Here is a 21,836-nt window from a genome sequence, read left to right as displayed (position 1 = left end):
CTTGAGGGCCCGGTTTAGAAGTTTTCTCGACTCACGGGAGTCCGGCTAGGGAGAGGTCCAATTGGACAGGCTGACTCAAAACATTCGGTTAGGGCAGCGTTGAGTTTCTCAACAGCCGCCTCATGGCCTGTTCTTTCCGAAGTCTTGGTGGCGCAACGTCAAGGTCCCGCAACGCCTCCCTAAACTTCTGCCAGTCTGTTTTTCTTGGGTTTCTAGAGGGCAATGTAATTTGTGCCTCCTCCACTGAAACTCAATGTACCTGTGGTCCGAGCACGAATCTTCGGCAAGGACTCTCCAGTTCTTGATTGACCACCCAAGTTTTGAGTTTGATAGGGTTAGATCAATCACCTCTGCCTTCTAGCCGTTACAAACGTTGGATGTGAGCCCTTCAGGTGGGCAAGGAGGGAATTTTTGCTCCCACAGTCGAAAAATTCAGCCTGCACAACGAAACATCCGGTAGCGGACAGAGGCTGATCGACTTCGACTCCGACATGGTAGTCTGCAGCACCAGATTCCAGCATAAAAAGATCCACTAAGCTACATGGCTGTCCCCTGATCGAAAAACGCGAAACCAGATCGATCATGTTGTGATAGTTGGAAGACACGCTTCTAGTGTATTAGATGTACGTACGATCCGAGGACCCAACATCAACTCGGATCATTACCTTGTTTCAGCCAAACTGCGCACACGCCTCTGTGCACAAAAAACGTACATCTACCTACGCAAAGAATGTTCGACATCGAAAAGCTGCAATCACAACAGACAGCCAGAAGATTCGCCACTCGACTCTCACTCCTGCTCTCAGAGAGCACTGCCCAACAAACCGGCATGCACGAGAAAGAAATCGGATTCCGGCGAGCCCGAAAAAACAGTTCGTACGACGAGGAATGTCATGCCGATTGGAATTTAAGTGTGCTCTGTCCAATCTATAAGAAGGGCGATCCTGCAATCTGTGCCTATTACCGCGGGATTAGTTTTCTAAATATCGCCTATAAGGTTCTAGCGAGCGTATAGTGTGAAAGGCTTATTGGATTGGACCTTATCAGTGTGGCTTTAGACCTGGAAAGTCTACCATCGACCAAATATTTACAATACGCCAAATCTTGGAAAAGACCCACGAAAGGAGAATTGACACTTACCATCTTTTCGTCGATTTCAAAGCTGCATTCGACAGTACGCAGATGAGTTATCTGTATGCCGCGATGTCTGAATTTGGTATCCCCACAAAACTAATACGGCTTTGCAAGACGACGTTGCTCAACACCAGCAGCGCCGTCAGAATTGGGAAGGATCTCTCGAGCCATTTGATACCAAACGAGGTTTCAGACAGGGTGACTCGCTGTCGTGTGACTTCTTTAACCTGATGTTGGAGAGCTTCGTACAAGCCGCAGAACTTAATCGCTCAGTCACAATATTTTATAAGAGCCAAACTGGATAAAGAGGCAAAGCGAATGGGTCTTGTTCTGAACGAGGACAAAACGAAGTACCTCCTGACTTCAAACAAACAGTCGACGCACTCGCGTATCGGCACCCACGTCACTGTTGACAGTTATAATTTCGAGGTTGTAAAAGACTTCCTTTATTTAGGAACCAGCATTAACACCGATAACAATGTCAGCCTTGAAATCCAACGTAGAATCTCTCTTGCCAACAAGTGCTACTTTGGACTAAGTAGGCAACTGAGCAGTAAAGTCCTCTCTCGACGAACAAAACTAACACTCTACAAGAGTTTCATCATGCCCGTTGGCTAGGTCATGTCGTCCGAATGGATACAAACGCCGCGGCTTTGAAAGTATTCGATGCGGTATCAGCTGGTGGTAGCAGAGGAAGAGGAAGGCCTCCTCTGCGTTGGAAAGATCAGGTGGAGAAGGACTTGGCTTCACTTGGTGTGTCCAATTGGCGCCGGTTAGCACGAGAAAGAAACGACTGGCGCGCTTTGTTAAACTCGGCCAAAATAGCGTAAGCGGTTATCGCGCCAATTACTACCTGATTGACTTAGCTGTCAATGGATCGATGGAATAATAATCAAGTTACGCCATCTGTTGTAAAACCGCACGAACTTATTCATAGTCCTATATAATATATAATTGGCGCCTACACCCTATTTGTGGTGTGCCAATTGTGTTCCACAAATGGAGGGGCCTACAGTTTCAAGCCGACTCCCCGGGGGGCAACCGCTATTAGAAAAAACTTCTTTTTTTTTTCTTAATTTTTTTATCTTTCACCGAGATTCGAACCGACGTTCTCTCTCTCTGAATTCTGAATGGTAGTCACGCACCAACCCATTCGGCCATGGCGGCCACTGTCAGATTATTATTATTATTATTGAGCCATAATACACTAAGACTTCAAGCCTAAGGTGTAGTAAGCCCGTGTAGTATCCAGTTAGAGCTCGTAAGCCTTCTCTATCCTGCTAACCAGCCCAACAAAATGGCGTATTTGCTCCTAGGGTATTGAGAAAAGTGAAGCATTCCTCAGTGAGTTTGGATGTTATTATGTGAGACTGCAGTTCACATAAATTGCCTGTCTGTCTGAAATGTGCAGATGTGCTTCGAAGTCTTGCCTCTAGAAGGCTTTCTCTGCCAACAATTTCTATGCCATGAAGTTTCGCCAGCAAGACGGTGCCACATGCCACACGGCAAGTGACAATGGACTTGTTGAGATCATGCGATATAACGCCTTTAGATTATTTTTTGTGGGGCTATGTTCAAGCTCCTGTCTATTCAGACAAGCCTGCTCCAATTAACGCATTGGAAGACAACATAAAAGAGTATGCCAAAATTGGACTAAGCGGATGGACCATTTGAAGCACAGTCACGGTCAACATTTGCATGAAATAATCTTTAAACATTAAATTATATGGACTGTACTATCGATTTAAATAAAAATTTCATGCATTTTTCTGAATTTTACGAGTGTTTTTTTGAAAAACTTTCTTATAGCTCTTAAAAAATCACCCTTTATGTCCTGTGAAATTTCCGATCCCTTTGTTAGAACTATTATTAAGTCGCAGTGCTCCAAGATAGCCTCCTTCTATATCATGATAGGGAAGGGTGGTATTTCTAAAAGTTTATATTGTGCAATTTTATGACAACAGATCTTTGCCTGGTTTTAGGCAATAGTGCTAAGGAAACTGAGTTGATTATTGGTAGCAATAGTAGATTTATATGATAGTAAGAAATTACCAGTAGGTTATGGGCTATATCCCCCAGCCCATGATTTATCAAAAAGCCTTTGTGGTCTTATTGGTAACAAGAAGATATGTTAGAACTGATCCTTGCACTCTCCAGAGTCGGTTTCCTCATTCAGATGAATGATTATTGTCGCCCCACTTCTGGGCGATGTCCACGGCTCGTGGCAAGAGGTTCGATATTGTTTCCCGATGCTTCCGTGGGACGCAGATCACCAAATCGTCCGCAAAACCTTGTGTATTAATCCCATATGCAACCAATGCCCATAAAGAAGAGGGAGTACATCCCCAGGGGGCATCCTCTGGTGGCCATTATTGATTTACGTGTTCCTCCAAGTCCATGCTGATTTTTCTTATCTTGAGCATGGACAACACCCACCGGCTAATCATTGGATTTGTGGCTCTGTGTTACACCGCTGGCCAAAAGTCCCTGAAAGTAAGAGAGCCTTTTTTACCTTTGTAGGAATGCTGTGAATTGCAGTCTCGGCAAAGTTGTTCGGATAAAGCGTTTTTTGGAACGGCTTCGGTAGAAGTAGCTACAATACGTAGGTGGATACTTTCTACAATATTTCACTACCTAAGCGAAGGCTTCAAGCACCCGTGAATATACGAAACCCGGCGGTTTTTATTTTCTATACAAAACAGTTTCAAGCAACGAGGGTAACAGCAAATCTAAGAGTACCCCATAGTTACGAACGCCCTAAATTAACTTTTCATTTTGTCAAACCGTAGTTTTAATAGTCCGTGACCCGAAGTTAGAGAATAAATACTCCGCAAAACTATAAAAATGATGAAATATTGGGGACTGCAGCTAGTCAGTAAGAATTTCGATGGAAATAGTTTCTGAGAAACTTGTGCATTGGCAGGATCGCTAAATTTTTTTGCTTATTAGAGTCATACCCCTTTGCGGCCTCCCCTGGTGTGCCTCAAGCTAGTATTCTTGAACGTGTTTTCTTTGTTCTCTTTGTGAATATTACTTGAACCCGTTTAAGCATTCATATTTTACGCCGATGACTTGAAACTTTTACTACAAAAATGCTCGAAATCGTACCGCCAGAAATTATTCGATACCTAGTTGTTTTTGCGAGATAGTAAATTTTTTTAATTATCTGATTTCAAAACCATTTAGTGACTATCTTTTTGAACGATCTATAATGGTCACCGTTATTTATTTTGTTTCATGGGTCAAGAGTAGATATTTTAAAAACCTAGTAATTTATACACTTGGAGCAACTTTTAATATTCTTCTTTTCATCATTTCCATTTGGTATTTTCAAGTAATGTTTTCCTATTACTTTTGACTAATTGAAATATGAAGAGAATTTAATGACACAATATGAGGAGCTCATAAAATGATTGTAAGTATTAAAATATAAATTACATAATTGGAGCTACACCCCGTTTCATAGCAGAAATACTCTCGAAGGTTCGCCTTTGCCTGTTTCATACACGGATGTTTTGATGTTTCATACACGGAGGTTCGAAGCTACGCACATTATTCATTCATAGTTATTCATTAAATTGTTATTTATAGCTAAAGAAAAGCCATTCTTATATTCTTAAAAGATTAATTTGCTACTTTGCTAAGGGCTGGCATAGTTGCATTCAGCATAAAGTGGAGCGACTTGGAAGATGTCACGTAAGCGATCTATATAATGAGCTGTAGACAATACATAACGGAAGATGCCCTGCAAAGAAATCTGCTGACTTTTGATTTATGTGCTACAAATAATTATAAATCAATTCTGCATGTGTATATTTAAATGGATTATCCATGTAGATTTTGATACGACCTTTTAAAATGTATTCCCCTGTAGGCAAAACTTGAACTAGTGAAACAATTTGTTAGTTCAAAACTAGTAAGGGTTGGCCAATTGTAAGTGAGGTATTATTTCCACATACGAGAAAAGCAAGTTATTTTCTCACATTTAAATTTAATAAATAATTGAATTTATAAATAATAAGTAGAAGTAACATAGAAAAGTAAAGCCGGCACATTTGCTTGGTCTCGCCCAAGTATGGAGTCTGAATCAGTTTATTGGGGTGTTATTCATCTCTTGATATAAGTGGTTCAAAACTAATTGAAAATGAATATAGTAGATATTTGATCTCATCTGTCGATTAGTGTGTGACAACTGAAATTTCCAAAAAACTTGGCTTGTAAAATTCACCTGTTACTTATATGTATAAGAAAGAGCACGCGCTAGTCACAGCTCAAAACTTAGTTGGAATGAACCGGTTCGGTACTAATTACCTTGCGGAACCGCATTGGCTTCACATCTACTTACATAGATTTCACCAATTTGAGTTTTAATCATAAGTCATGATTTCAAAAGAGACTGTTAAGCCATGCCTGCTTAAATTCACCTCTGTCTGTAAGTATCCAACAAGTTGCATTCCATTTGCTGAGCAGATCGCTGCATGGGCTTCCGAAATTCCTCACTTTTATTAACCCGGCGAGCGTAAGGTTGGGTGAAATTCACCCAGCCTGTAATAAACCGTTTGATATTTTCTATTCCGTACGTCAAAATAAGTTGTGCGTCTGAGTAGCTGCGCGGGGGGAGGTAGGCATTCGTTGTGTTTCATGCCGCAGTTGACCGCCGACTGGCGAGGTGTTTAGATGTTGTCAAAGTTGCGGCCGGGTAAGTTTCACCCACCTTACGCTTCGTGTTACAAATTCGAGTAAATACTTTTTGTTTTATATTCGTTATATTTTAGTTTTTATTTTTTTTTTTTCAGCTAAATAATTAATATGTCATACGAAGAAACCCAAAGAAGATTATTGAGGGTTTTCGAAGCAGCTGATCAGGATGATTCTTGTGATGATTCTGGTAGTGACTTCGAAATTGATAATGTTGGCCAAAGAAGCTCTGAAAGTGATTCGGAACAAGAGGTAGGATTACCGAATGAGGAAGAAAACGAAGCTGAGGGATCTGAAGAACGTGAAAGCAATGATAACAGACCATATTTTACTGGAAAGAATGGTACAAAGTGGTTTAGTGTACCAGAAAGGTCTAACGTGCGTATGAGATCAGAAAACATTATAAGGGAAAGGCAGGGCGTAAAAGATATTGGCAAAAATGCAAAGACAGCTGTTAAATGTTGGAAACTCTTTCTTACTGATGAGATTTTGCAAGAAATATTGTTACATACAAATAGTCAAATAAATCTGAAGAGAACTGCTTGTGAAAATAGTCACGTAAAGAAATATATCATGGCAGACTTGTCATCGTCAGAATTAAAGGCTTTTATCGGTCTCTTGTATCTTGCAGGACAGTTCAAAGCAAATAAGCTGAATTTGAAGGATCTGTGGATAAGTGATGGATCAGGGGTTGAGATTTTTAGGACAACGATGACTTTGAAGAGATTTCAATTTATTCAAAACTGTTTACGGTTTGATGATAAGAATACTCGGAGCGAAAGAAAAGCTACTGATAATTTGGCTGCCATTCGTTCTTTTTTCGAGAAGTTCGTAGCAAATTGCCAAATTGTTTATACACCATCTGAGTATACAACTATAGATGAACAACTTCCATCGTTTCGAGGCCGTTGCAGTTTTCGCCAGTATATGCCCAATAAGCCAAACAAATATGGCTTGAAAATATATGCCTTGGTTGATGCAAAGTCGTTTTACGTCATCAATCTTGAAATTTACCCAGGAAAACAACCAACAGGCCCTTACGCTCTCAGTAACAAAGCTTATGATGTTGTGGACAGACTTGTGGCTCCAATTTCCAAAACCAATCGCAATGCCACCTTTGATAACTGGTTTACCAGTTATCCGTTGATGTTACACTTATTGAAAGAACATCGTTTGACAAGCACAGGCACTGTTCGAAAAAATAAGCCCGAGATTCCAAGTCAGATGCTCCAAACGCGTAACCGAGAGATCCCCAGCACAGTGTTTGGATTTCAAAAGGATATATCTTTATTGTCCCATGTGCCAAAAAAAAACAAGGTTGTTTTGTTGATGTCAACATTACATCACGATGATAGCGTTGTTGCTGATACTAATGGCACACAAAAACCAGAAATGATTATTTTTTATAATCAGACCAAGGGAGGCGTTGATGTTGTGGATGAGCTGTGCACCAACTACGCTGTTTCGCGAAATACAAAGCGCTGGCCAATGGTGATTTTCTATGCAGTTTTGAACATGGCTGGTATAAATAGCATAATAGTTTACAAGTCCAATAATAGTAGCAATTTGTCACGCCGAAATTTTCTTAGAGACCTGGGTATTGGATTGGTTTCAGAACATTTACAAAACAGAAAGGAAAATCAGCATTTACCCCGAGAGCTTCGCAAACGAATTCTGGACCAAGTGGATGAACCCTCACACTCACAACGACCTCCAAATAAAGTTCCTAAGCCTATCAGGAGATGTCAAATATGCCCTACTAAAAAAGATCGCAAGACTAAACACACTTGTTATAAATGCAATCGCTATTTATGTATGGAACATGCTGTTTTCACGTGTCAAGATTGCGCTCAAACTGAAGATGATTACGAGAACTCTGAATAACTATATAGTAAAAGTTTTGATCTCATATGTTTCCTAATTTTATAAGCTAGAAGTAAAAGCTATTCGTTTTGTTTTTTTTTTAGTTTCTTTTTTTTATAAAATTATAATACTAAGTGTTACACTTTGTTTAAATGAAAGAAAATATTTTTGTTAATTTCATAAATAAAGATTTAAAAATATTTGTTTGCTTTATTTTTCCTTCCCAATCAGTTCTTGGGTTATTACATAATTGTACTAGTAAATAAAAACATATAAAAATATTATGAACACATTAAAATATCTAGCTCAATATATGGGTTTGTTACACCCAGCTTACGCTCAATGTAATAAATATTAACCTTACGCTCGCCGTAATTAATATATATATATAATATAATTATTGGCACCACACTGGTGTCCACTAATAAACCTTACGAGCTAACAAGCTCAATAAATACACTAAAGCTCATCCCGGATCTGAAATGGCGAATACAGCAACGCGTCAAAGCAATCGAGCCACAAGGCTCAATAAATTTAAACAAAGGTTTTTAGTCATACCATGCGCTAAAAAACCTTATGAACTGTGAATCTCATTTAAATAAAAACATGAAAGGGCTCACCAAGAAGCTCAGATAACACTCACTCAATCCTCGGTTCCCAAACTCACCCTAACACCAAACAGATGCTGTGCGCTATGTGAAGTATAATCAGGCCCATATCTGACATTTGTTGCCATTTCTGTTCAGTAAGGTTTGGCAAGTCAACAACGCTTCCCAGTTGTGGAAAATTGCTTTGAAAAAAAAAATCTTCTCGTGAAGTTCATAGAGCACTGACGGCATCATCACTTCTTATTTCTTTTGAAGTATAAGTGAAGTACTGCCGTTACGGTGAATGGCAATCGTTATTGAGCAATGCTGACTCCATTTTTGTTTCCAAAAATTAATCAGCTAAATATCGGCGACATTTGGTACCAACATGACGGCTCCACTTGCATTTAAGAATCGATTTATTGGACTGATCGTAGCCACGGTGGACATATGCCGGATATCATTTTCAAAAAATAAATACCATGAAATTATATTTTTTATTAAAAATAATGGCGGCCACCGCAAAATACCTGTCGTTCGGAGTGGGCTTAGGTCCCTTCATTTGTGGAAGAACATCAAGACGCACGACCCAAATAGGAGGAGGAGCTCGACCAAATACCAAAAAAGGGTGAACACGCCAATTGAGGTGAAACCAGGTAGTATTAGCCTTGGAAAAGTTTGACAATTTATTAATAGATATTATACCTCCTGCATGCAGATTCGAGCAATTGCATCTCTTTCGATTTGGCGGATCACGAATAGACGAGAGTGGCCTGCTTATAAGTTTAGTTTTAACTAAATAAATTAGATCCTTCTTATTTTACACCAAAGACCGTATATATACATACATATGTATATGTGAATATGTAGCACTAGGACCCAGTTTGTGGTTCGATTTTGCATGCCTCCGTTCTGTCCGACGAGGATAAATTGTGTCAGCTGCCAGTTTCCTGGTGCGTGCATCCGGGCCACTGGGCACAAACAGAGCGGTGCGCTTCTACTGCTGCCAACTAACACGTATTTATGAATTGTTCTAACTCTAGCTAGTGTTGACAGTACAACAAACCGCTTATGTGCATATATTGGTACTCAGGAAGGGTGTGTTGCAGCCACCGTCAGTGAAATACGCCTTGCCACACCACAATAGTAACTTGCTACATACAATATATAGTAGCTACCAAATGCTTCAACAGCTATTCCACATCCTATGTACAACTACAACAACATATGTTTGAATGAGAAACATCACATGTTCTGCGGAAATCTGAAATACTGCGGAGAGGATAAGAACAGACACAGTAACCGTAACCCACCGCACTTACTTATATGTACTTGCCCACATTTACATATGTATAGATGTGTCTACTAAAAATTCTGAGCTCTTCACTTTGAATTGTAATAGTTCTTGTCCCCAGGAAAATGGAATCGCAAAGGGTAAGGCGGGCATCGGAAGTATGGTCATGTTGGTGAAGTATGCAGGTGGCAAAGTTCGAAGCAGTTTAACATATATGTACAGTACATACTCAATTTACATTTTCAGTTAGTTTTGACAGTTAGTGTATTCATTTTTGGTAGCATGTCTGTCTGTATTTATATAAACAGCTTGCCGACATTCAAACGCCGTAGAAGTTCAAAGTCAAACTTTTTTAAGGTTTGAAATAGTTTTTACAGGAACCAGATACAAGTATGTTTTTTAAAAGCAAGAAAGTACGTCTCTTCAACTATTCTCACGAGATCCAGGACAACACCAAACGAAAAATACTGGGCCGGGCAGTATTTTTGTTTAGACATTCGCTAAATGGCATTCATATGGAGACACTTACCATCTTCCTAAACTTCCGACCTCTCAACGCCGTAATCGGAGTCCAACGACCACCCATAGCAGATGAAGAGCTTCAGCTATCCCCAGAGACCCGCGTAACTTTGGCACAATTACGTTCTGAATACTGTAGTAGACTTAACTCCTACCTATCCAGAATTGAGCCCGATTAACCATCTTTTTGCATGCCCGATCAAACCTAACATACTCGTACTCACCTAACACCCCTTTCCCTCTGGACCCAACCTGTAGAAACAGCAAGTTTCCTGGGCTTCCCGTTAGATGAGCTAGACGAAGACGACCGGTAAATTCATTGCCCTGACAGGGTTTAGTAATCTGCTACAACAACAACAACCTACCTCACAAAATTGGTATAACTACCTATTTTACAAACAAATGTAATTATACCAGTTCCTTCATCGATTCGCCACTTGCTAAAGCGAAACGAAGAGCCCTAATATATATAAAACAGCAAAAAATAAACCAGATTTTTTAGGAATGAACATGAGTATGATGTTGTTGTTGTTGTTGTTGTTGAGGTGGTTGAACATTTCTGAGCTGAAAATGCTCCTAATTAGTGACCAGCACCGTTTTACTACCACTATCTCGTGTGAAGATGATGTTGTTATTTTTTTTTTTTTTTTTTTTGTTTTTTTTTTTGTTTTTTTTTTGTTTTTTTTTTTGTTTCCAAGTCAGATCCATTTAGTGAGGTCCAAGTATAGCAACAAATCCTTTATCTCTATGTCTGAGATTTCTTTAATTTGCTGTAAGAAAGGCTTACCGAAGGATCGGAGTCGTGCCCTGGCTAGTCCCGGACATTCACATAAATAGTGGAACAGACTCTCCTTCGCCCCTTCCGATTGACAGCTTCTACAGATAGGATTGAAGGGTAGATTGAGTCTAGCTGCATGATCCCCTACTTTCCAATGTCCTGTAAGGGTTGCAGTGATACGTGAAATATTTGGCCGAGAACATCCTAGGAGGTCATTCGTCCTTTGGATTTTGTATGACGGCCATGTGTTTTTTGTTGTAATACATGTAGGTATTTGCTTCCATCTTCTTTTGGCTAAAGCATGATAGTATGAAGCAATGGATGCTTTTAGTGTGTTCAGTGGGGTGGAGACTGCCACCGCCTCTGCTATGTCTAGTGTCGAGCCCTTTCTTGCTAGTTCATCCGCTATCTCATTGCCCCGTATGTTCCTATGACCGGGAACCCATATCAGGGTAATTTCGAGCCAATGGCTGAGCAGTTTCAGCTCCTCTCTACACTGTAAGACCAGTTTGGATGAAATGTAGTTGGAGTCTAAGGCCTTAATAGCTGCTTGACTGTCTGAGAAGATAGCTACTCTTGCACCAACTTCCTTGTAGAGTTCTAGGGATTTGCATGCTTCTCTGATCGCTAAAACTTCTGCCTGGAACACGGTGGCATAATCAGGAAGACGAATTGATTGAGATAGGTTGAGTGGCTCCGAATGGAAGCCAGCTCCCACACCACAGCTCATCTTAGAACCATCGGTATAAATTTCGATATCGTGTCTTCCAATCACCTCTCCTTTGCTCCACTCGGCTCTTGGTGGAAAGCGTACCGTAAAGCCTTTCTTGAAGTTGAGGTCGGGGACTGTGTAGTCTGATCCGTTTGTGAGCAGCGGGGGTCCCTGTAGGAGGATCTTACTGTGACCGTACGGCCTTGTTGTCCAGTTTCCTATGTCTCTGAGTCTCACCGCGCTGCAAGTAGCTATTGTTTTAATGTGTAAATCTAATGGCAATAGATGTGTTAGTATATTGAGCGCTTCAGTAGGACTGGTGCTAAGCACTCCTGTAGTTAGGATACACGCTGTTCTTTGTATCTTGTTCAGCTTAGTTTTGTTGTATTTCCTTTCTGTTGCAGGCCACCAAACTAGTGCCGCATATGTTAGTATTGGCCTTATAATGGCTGTGTAGGACCAGTTGGATAATTTTGGTTGGAGACCCCATATTTTTCCCAACATTCTCTTACATGTGTAAAGTGCTATGTTCGCTTTCTTTACCCTGTACTCTACGTTGGACTTCCAGCTGAGTTTGGGGTCCAGGATAACCCCTAGGTATTTTGCCTGTTTGGTTAGCGTGAGGCTGACGCCGTTTAGTTTTGGGAGATTAAAGTTTGGCACCTTGGTTTTCTTGGTGAATAGCATCAGTTCAGTTTTTCTCGGGTTTACACTTAAACCACAGTCCGTGGCCCAATTGCTGAGTAATACCAGAGCTCCTTCCATAATCTCACTGATTGTGGTTGGAAACATTCCTGAAACCATAAGCACTTTGTCGTCCGCTTACGCCACCACTTTAATTCCCTTGTGGTTAAATTTGGTGAGGATGTTGTTGGCGACTAGTAACCACAGTAGAGGGGATAAGACTCCTCCCTGAGGGGTTCCCCTGTTGACAGAGCGTTTTATCGTGCTGCTGCCTACCTCACCGATGATTATTCATGTTCTCTATCCATTCGTTGAGACCTATGTCTATGCCTAATATGTTAAGAGCCTCAATTATGGATCTTGTGGTAACATTGTTGAAGGCCCCCTCTATGTCGAGAAAAGCAACTAGTGAGTATTGCTTGTATTCTATGCTCCTCTCAATCGCATTTACAATCTCATGAAGAGCTGTCTCTGTGGATTTTCCTTTGAGATAGGCATGTTGAGATGGTGAAATCGTTGAGTCTGTAATCTTTTCCCTGAGATATACATCCAACAATCGCTCGAGAGTTTTGAGGATGAAGGAGGATAGGCTGATGGGTCTGAAATCTTTCGCTGTATCATGACCGCGCCTACCAGCTTTAGGGATAAATATCACTTTTACCCTCCTCCAGCTCTTTGGTATGTGCCCTAGCATAAGGCTTTTCCTGAAAAAGACCTCCAGCCAAGGAATCGTCGTTTCTCGAGTGTTCCACAGCATGGCTGGGAGTATCCCATCTGGACTGGCTGCCTTATATGGTTCAAAGTTTTTTATCGCCCATAGTATTTTATCTTTGGATACGATGTGGTTGATTATAATGGGTTATAGTTTGGATCTTTGAACACTGTCAGTATTGTTCTCAATATATTCTGTGTTGCCTGGGAAGTGTGTATTTACCAGATGTTCTAGTGTGTCGGCTGATGATTTTGTCCACTCTCCGTTGTCTTTCTTCAAGAAGGAAGGGCAGGAGTGTTCCTTGGATAGAAGCTTGCCTAGTCTGGCCGTATCTTTGGTCGATTCTATGGAACTACAAAAATCTCTCCAAGCCTCTGTCCGAGCCTCTTTGATTGCTTTCTTGTATTCCCTAAGGCAGTCTTTGTAGGGTTTGAAGTATTTGTGTTTGTAGCAGATATTGAAGATTTCTCTTGTCATTTTCCTGAGTTTACTTAGATCTTCATTCCACCAGGTAGGATAGGTTGTTTTGCCATATGTGGCGGGACATGAGGCTTCAAGTCCTTTCGTCAGGGAAGTTTCGAAAGCTCTTACTTTCTCATCTAGGTCTTCCCTCGACGTTATGGTTCTATTTAAGTTTTGAAGTTTAGACTGGGTCACTCTACGGAATGTATGCCAGTTTGTTCTTCTGGGATTTCTATATGGGAAAGGTTTCTCAAGCTTAAGATTGATATCGAAGAGGATCCAGCTGTGGTCTGAAAAGAATCTCTTGTCGGATACCCTCCAATTTGTGACTATTTGGGAATTATTATTTGTGCATAGGGTAATGTCTAAGACCTCTTCCCAGCCTGGAAAATTTGCCGAGCTCGGAAAAGTGAAGGTTGGGGTGGTCCCTACATTACATATGTCTAGGTTGGTGTTTAATAGGAATTCGAAAAGTGACTCACCTCTTTCATTCGTCTCTGAACTGCCCCAAAGCTCGTTTCTGGCGTTTGCGTCGCAGCCCATCAATAGTTTGTCCGTGCTGTTCAATGTTGACAGGAATCGAGCCACTTCGTCTGGCGGCGCTGGTTTCTCATGTGGCATATACACCGATGCCAGGTATATCGCCGATTTCTGCAGCTCCACTTTCACCACCGTAAAATCGGGAGTGCTAAAATTAGAACACAGAAAAGCTTTTAAGTGTTTTTTAGTGATTATGCATGACCGTGGCTTACCGTCTGCTTTGTTGTAGAATATGTTGATGCTCTTGTTGTTTTGGAACCCCTTAATCTCGTTGTCTCTGACCCAGGGCTCCTGTATGAATCCGATGTCGATGTCCCCTTCCCTGAAGAAGACATCCAAGTTCTCTGTAGCACATTTCGAGTGCTGCAGATTCGCCTGTATGGCTCTAGGCATCGGATTTATTGTTGTCTTCAGCTAGGTCGAGCTTTTCTAGTCTTTCTAGCTGTATGTTGTTGTCTGCCTCATCTGGGTCTTCCTCATTTTCATTGCTGTCTGCTTTGAAAATTTTCAGTTTGGCCTTTCTTAGACCAAACCGCATTTTGTTGTCGTGTTGTTTTAGTATTGGCAGGCACTCATCGTTAATCTGCAGAACGAATGACATGCTGCTCTTTTGCGGTTTTTCTGCCTTCACGATTGCCCAGTCGTCCATCGGCACCGCAGGGTTGTGTGATTTCAGGTACTTCAGCACTTCTGCACCGCTCAAGTCCATCACCGGCAGCCAAATGCGAGCGCGAGGAGGGCAGGGGATGTCCTTGGCCGGAATAAGCTTAAGTTTTAAGCCTTCCAGTGTGCTGCTGATCTCAGCAACACACCTTTCTAGGACAACCCTTGACCAGTCGTCGTCGCACTTGATAACCCTACAGCCGCGAAGTACTCCTGCAGAATCGAAGGAAGGGAGAGTTCCGCCCTGTGCTCCAACCACATGCTTGTCTAACACGAGCTTGGATAGTTTGGCCTCCACTTGCCCCCACTTCTGCAGGACCACTTTGCCGCTGTTTGTGGTCTCGTCGATCAGTGCATATAGGAGGTTATCCTTAACCACCTCACTGAACGGTCGTTGCTTTGTTTCTTCGATGCTGCTGGACACCTTAGGTCTCTTCGGTGCCTGGTCGATCACGTCCTGTGACCTGTTCCTTTTCATCGCATCGCCTTTTTTCTTGTTGTCCTCTTTAGGTTTGTTGGATAAGAAGTCTTCGTACTCCTTAACCACCTGCTGGTATTTTAGTTTGTCGGCCGCGTCGCGCTCGTCAGTCGCTCCAGCGAGTTCATTTTTGGCAATCTTGCTTAGAATGAACGTCGCCTTCGTGTAGCGAGACTTCATGAGGGCACCCTCGGATTTGTGTTTTCTAGCGGCCTGACTCTCTCTCTGAGTGCCGTCCGCCGCCTTTTTCGAGGTTTGTGGTAGAACTTTTTGTTGTTGTTGCTTGCTTAGTAAGGGTGTGCTATGGCTGGTACTTCCCTTACTCTTTGCTGACTCAGCCGTATCTTGGCTGGAGGCCAGCAGGGTATCCTCCTCGGAGGATGGTATTGTGTCGCAGCGCGGCACAAATTTTTTGTTCTGTTCGTTTTTTGTGTGTTCATAATTCATCTGTTTCTTACGGTTGCTTCGCCTGACTACGTCAAGCTCCACAACCCACGAGTATTTAGGGGAAGTAATGGGGTCCGCCGCGGCAGCGCCCCTTACAGCGGTAAGGCCACAGTTACTCTCGTAGGCGGCCAGGTATTCGAGAGGGAAACTCCGTTCGCGATGCACATGTTTTAATTCCCTGCACCATTCAGTCCTCGGCACGATTCCAAGCACACCTTGACTTGGGAATGGGTTGGTACGGTACTCTCCGTATAGGTGGTTGGACGAGCATCCCACACGCAGTATCGTGTAAGGGTGTTCGACCAATCCCCATACAGAGCTTCCCTTTTAGTTCATGACAGGTTAAATTCCTAGAAGGAATGGCCAAGAATGGCCACAGTATTCCTTACGGAAGTCTATGCCATCTTGAATGTGGCATACCGGCTAATTGAGAAAAAGTGAAGGGGTAGCAGTATTGGAATTTGTGGTGACAGTCAAGCTGCACTGAAATCCCTTGCTAACCCACGCTTCGAAGTTGGTTGGTGAATGTAAGACAAAACTGCACAGTGTTGCAAAACACAACAAAGTTTGTCTTATTTGTATGCCCGAGCATTGTGGTATTTACAGAAAACGAGTTGGCTGATAAATTGGCTAATGAAGACTCCACAAGTATACCACTAGGCTCTGAACCCTTTCTAGGTGTCATTTCCGCATCGATTCAACTATGGATTGACGACTTCATGAGGTCTACCCATAAAGGACGTTGGTCTGGGTTGAACTCGTGCAGAGTAGTCAAGTGCGTTGAGAAAGAACCAAACAGGAAAATAGCGACATTTCTACTAAAACTCAGCAGAAAGGACCTGAGAGTACTGGTGGGTGTAATCACAGAGCACGGCACCTGTGGTCAGCATATGGCTGCCATTGGGGTTGTAGACAGCTCGATATGCCTATCCGGTTGAGGATGACGACATTACAGAGCATTTTCTCTGTAGCTGTCCGGCGTTTACAGAATCAGACTTAGGATATTGCGTTGCGATATACTGAGTATGGATAAAGTTCATACTCTTTCTCTGCCGGATCTCTTAAGATTCATCAATGAATCCAAGAGATTTGTTGAAGAGTGACCTCAAACTAATTTATCTCTATTCTTTCTATCTCTATTCTTTCTACTGAAATCTATCCGGGTGTAGTACAATGGTCCCCTGACAGAGTGCTTGGACTTGTCTAACCCCCCACAAATCTAATATAATCTTATCCTTCACCAAGACAATGCAACAAAATATCAAATTAATAGATCATCGGCCTTGTAACCCTGATTTGGCACCTAATGATTCCTTTTTGTTCCCGAACATCAAAAATAAAATGCGAGGAGAACGATTTTCATCGCCGGAAGAAGCTCTTCAAGCCTTTAAAGAGCTCGTTTCGGAGGTATCCACTTCTGTGCGACAAAAATGCTATTAAAATTAGTTCGTGCAAAATTAGTGCATTAACTTCCAAACAGAATATCCTGAGAAACTTTAAAGCCATGTTCATTATTATTTTACTGTATTTTCATTATTGAGCGCAAAGTATAAAGGGAACCCTCATAACAGATAACTGGAGCAAAATCGGGCCCACACTACTGGTCATGGTAAATATGTCAACTACGAGAGATGTCTTTCCGAATTACCGAAAGAGTCAATGATATTTCCGGTCCAGAAAGTAAATAGAACAAAGACATTAAAAACTATTGAAAATGTATTGGAAAATTTAGTGAAACAAAAACTTATAGAACATTTGAAAGTTAATGAACTTTTCTCGAAATCCCAATCGGGGTTTCTTAAACATCACCCTTGTGAAGAAGGGCTGGGGGAAAAATATAAAATTACGGCCGATTTTTTAGATTTTAAGAGGCTGTTTGAGAGAATTGATAGAGATATTTTGTTGAAAGAAAGATATATCAGATTTGAGATGTGGAACTTGAAGGTTATTCATACCAAATAACGAGAGTAAATGGCAAAATATCAGAATGTGTACTATATATCAATTCTGCAACTCATACTCTTTCCTTTGTATACAAATGATTTAGAATCGGTTATAAAGAAATATAAAATGTGTAGTATTAGGTATATGCTGATGACACCTTGATTTATGAGGTAGAGTGTAAAAATAAATCGTTTGCAGATATAGATGAAGTCACTAAATGGTTAAAAATGAACAAACTTCCATTAAATGAAAAAAAGGCAAAATTGTTAGAAATCAACAATATCGGGATATATAAATTACAAATAAATAACAACAACAAAAAATAGAGAAAATTAACAAAATCCAATATCTAGGAGTAATTATCGATAATAAATTAAAATTTATTGGTCATGTTGAATATACAGATTGGTAAAAAATTAGCATAGCATTAATTCCAGCGTCGCTCTAGCATTTTCATACCACTTTTGTAGAACGATAAATTTTTTGCCTCTAAATAGGCTTCAGCTTCAGCGATAACCTCTTCATTCGAGCATTTCTTTTAGGTTTGCGAACAGCCAGTACTCGCTGGGAGATTAAATCTGGCAAATACGGTGGATGTGGGGGCAATTAAAAGTTCAATTCATGTAGTTTTGTCATTGATTTGCCTTCATCAACACGTTCTTGCTTTTGGTCAACAATGAGCAAACGTGTCACCCACTTTCAGAGCTTTCTCATAGCCAAATGCTCATGCAATATAAAACCATATCTTGTGATATCTTTACGATGTCAACTAACTCACGCAACTTAAATGTTCGAACATTTAAAACGATTTTGTGTATTTGATGCTTTCTGGTGTTACCGCCTCATTTGGACGTCCACTGCGTTGTGCATCATTGGTGTCTCTACGACCACATTTGAAGCCAGCAAGCTATCTTTTTATAGTTGTTTCAGATGGAGTGGAGTCCCCATAATACTTTTCAAGCCTTTGCTTTGCTTGAACGGTATTTTTTTCCATCAAGTGTAAAATTAAAACACTAAATTCCTTTTGATCCGTTGTTTTGAGAATAACAAATCTAGCGTCACTCTTAGCACAATAACTAACGAACTAATTTTTTTTTATAGTATCCATTTATTTTATACATCTGTCCATTGACATTAAGTATGTTGTTTAACAATTTGGTCAGGATTTATATACTAGTACATCTCTTAATGGCCAGTGTCAAAAGCGATAAAATTAAAATAAACGAAATAATATACAATAATACAATACAAGTTTCACTTTACATGATTACATTTTATAACTATTTTTAATTATTTTTTTTACATATTTATGTTTTTTAAGCATTTGTCATACTAGGTCGCTTGGTCGGGTTCTCTTTAAATGCCTTTTTGCGTTTCTTTCCCTTTCAAGAAGTTTGTTGATTTCTGCATTACTGTGTGTGTGTATTTTTTCAAAGTGCCTTGTTATTATCGTTTTGATTTCTTCGTCTACCCTTGCTATATTAAAAGTCCTGTGGATGTCATCATTTTTCGTGTATCTGTCAGACATGGTCAAAATTCGAAGAATCTTAGATTGATGAGGTTGGATTTTTTCTATATGAGTTTTTTTAGCCGTTCCCCACACCTGTAGTCCATATAGCTAGATAGGTTTAATCATAGTTTTGTACACTAACAGCTTGTTCTGTATAGTGAGTCTGGATTTAGAGCAGACTAACCAATGAAGTTGTCGAAGTTTTTCTTTTATTTGTTTGACCTTTGTTTTATGTGGTGATTCCAATTTAGTTTGGAGGCCAAGTGAATTCCCAAATGTTTAGTAGTTGATTTTATTGTAATTGCTTTATCATTTATTTTAATTGGAACTGCGGTAAATGTAACCTGTAGGGTTTTGTCTTCATTTGTTTTTAGGCACCAGTAAACCATTTCTTAACTGCGTTTGTGTATCGCTGCAGTTTGTCAGTAGCGATAATTAAGCTTTTGTCTGACGCTAATACTCGTAGTATTGTATCGTCTGCGAGCGTAGCAATTGAAGAATTAGTTTCGTCAGGAGGTGGTATATCTGCGGTGAATAAAACATATAGTAGAGGGCCAAGAACGCTTCCTTGCGGAACTCCAGCAGTTATTTGATGAATATCTGAACATTGATTGTCATATTTAATATAGAAACTTCGGTCAGCTGGTAGCTTTTTATGATGAGATAGTAGTCAAAAGGAAGCATTCTTTTATTTTTATTAATATTGAGTAAGCCTTTGTGCCACACTTTGTCAAACGCTTTAGCTACGTCCAAAAATACTGCAGCACAGTATCGATTGTTTTCAAGGTCTGATTGGATTTTATTTGTAATTCTATGGATCTGTCGAATATTTTTTTTTAAATCCAAATTGATGATCCGGTATTATACGTTTTTGGTCTAGAAGTTGGCTTATTCGATCAAGCAGTAATTTTTCAGCAATTTTAGATATTGTCGGTAATAAGCTTATTGGTCTATATGATGACACGGTAGTTGGATCCTTACCCGCTTTTGGCAATGCAATTCCAGAGCTAATGAATAGAAATTTTAACAGTTGTTTTTGTAAGGTTATTACTAACTGAAGAGGAGGTGAATGCAATAGATCTAGTGCCATGAACTTTTCAGCCCATGTGTTATGTATAGCATCTAGCAAAACTATGTAGAATTTATTAGGAATAACAGAAATTATACAATATAATGTAAAGTATTAGCGGCGGCCACCGTAGCCGAATAGGTTGATGCGTTACTACCATTCGGAATTCAGTTTGGAATCTCGGTGAAACACAGAAATAAAGAAATTTTTTTTTCCAATAGCAGTCGCCCCTCGGCAGGCAATGAGAAACCTCCGAGTGTATTTCTGCCATGGAAAAGCTTCCCATAAAAAATATCTGCCGTTCGGAGACAGCTTGAAACTGTAGGTCTCTCCATTTGTGGAACGACATCAAGACACACTCCACAAATAGGAAGAGGAGCTCGGCCAAACACCCAAAAAGGGTGTACGCGCCAAGTATATACAGGGTACGCCATGTTGTTGTTGTTGTAGCAGTATGTGCAACAACACAGGGTATGCCATCTTTTATGTCGGTATATAAACGCTGAATAACTTTGTCATTTACCAACCGATCGACTTCAATATACATGTTTTCGATACGTCAATTCAGTAGATTTTCAACCATGGATCGCTTTACACGGAATCAACGCGCTGAAATAGTGACGCTATACATCGAAAATAGTTGTTCTATTGTTCTAACTCAACGCGCATATCGCAAAAAGTATCGCGGCAAACAGGCACCTTCTGACAATACCATGCCACACTGCGAATGCAACAATTGAATTTCTGCAACGAAAATTCCCGGGACGTGTAGTGTCAAAGAAAGGCGACATCGACTGGCCCCCCAGATCACCTGACTTAACCCCCCCGGATTTCTTATTGTGGGGTTATCTGAAAAGTAAGATTTACGCCATCAAGCCGCAGACTATTGATCAGCTTAAGGCAAACATTCGTGCCGAAATCGACGCTATAAAACCCTAAGTACTTGACAAGGTGATGACAAACGCCGAAAAAAGATCGCAGTTTGTGATTGCTAATAAAGGTGGCCAAAGTTATTCAATGTTTTCATACCGACATAAAAGATGGTGCACCCTGTATATATATAATGTAAAGTATTGTAAATACTAAGAAAAAAGTAATAATAATTATGTCGGATTCAATGAGATGAGGAGCAGTACGGGCATCAAATCTGGGCGAGTATTAGTAAGTCGTTATCGCGATACACGCATTTATTCCACGCCACCCATTTTTCAAAATTGTATTGTAATTGCTTAGTAGTTATGTTTTCAGGTTCGCTATTTGTATCAAATTTGAGTAATTTGGTTTCATTTATATCAGAGATGTGACGTTTTTTGTGCTTCCCTGAAAATTACCATTATATGGAAGGGGTTCGAGGTTATTGACCGATTTCACCCATTTTCAATACCAAACTATTTTTGATAAAGAGTAATATATTTACCAAGTTGAAACACAGTGACCTAAAAAAAACCTGTACACCAAGCGGTTTTGCCTTTGACGTGCATTACCTATACAACCATTTAAGCTTTTGGTTGGAACCAAAAGTAAGTATACAAACATTCGGCACCTTTACTAAATTTCAAGCATTTCTATACATTTATAAGTTAATATAAATTGTAATATGAATTCTTTGTGTAGCTAAAAACTTAAAAAAAAAAATTATGTAACTCTTCTTTTGATGACCAAAGAAAAAACTTGTAAACTTGCGCTGGCAACACTTTAAATGCCTGTATTTAGTAAACACCGTTATTTTTATACGTTATTAT

General features: G+C 40.3%; 2 protein-coding genes across 2 annotated transcripts; one reads left to right on the top strand and one right to left on the bottom strand.

The window, feature by feature from the left end:
- Positions 1 to 6,978: 6,978 nt before the first annotated feature.
- Positions 6,979 to 8,061, top strand: LOC128862570 (uncharacterized). Its single transcript, XM_054101277.1, has one exon. It carries the CDS (start codon positions 6,979 to 6,981, stop codon positions 7,714 to 7,716), a length of 738 nt encoding a protein of 245 aa, XP_053957252.1. The 3' UTR covers positions 7,717 to 8,061.
- Positions 8,062 to 14,368: 6,307 nt separating this feature from the next.
- LOC128862006 (uncharacterized) lies at positions 14,369 to 15,571 on the bottom strand. Its single transcript, XM_054100381.1, has one exon. It carries the CDS (start codon positions 15,569 to 15,571, stop codon positions 14,369 to 14,371), a length of 1,203 nt encoding a protein of 400 aa, XP_053956356.1.
- Positions 15,572 to 21,836: the final 6,265 nt, after the last annotated feature.

The sequence above is a fragment of the Anastrepha ludens genome, chromosome 4 (assembly GCF_028408465.1).
Source record: "Anastrepha ludens isolate Willacy chromosome 4, idAnaLude1.1, whole genome shotgun sequence".
NCBI classification, from domain to species: domain Eukaryota; kingdom Metazoa; phylum Arthropoda; class Insecta; order Diptera; family Tephritidae; genus Anastrepha; species Anastrepha ludens.
This window is presented reverse-complemented; position numbering and strand designations above follow the sequence as displayed.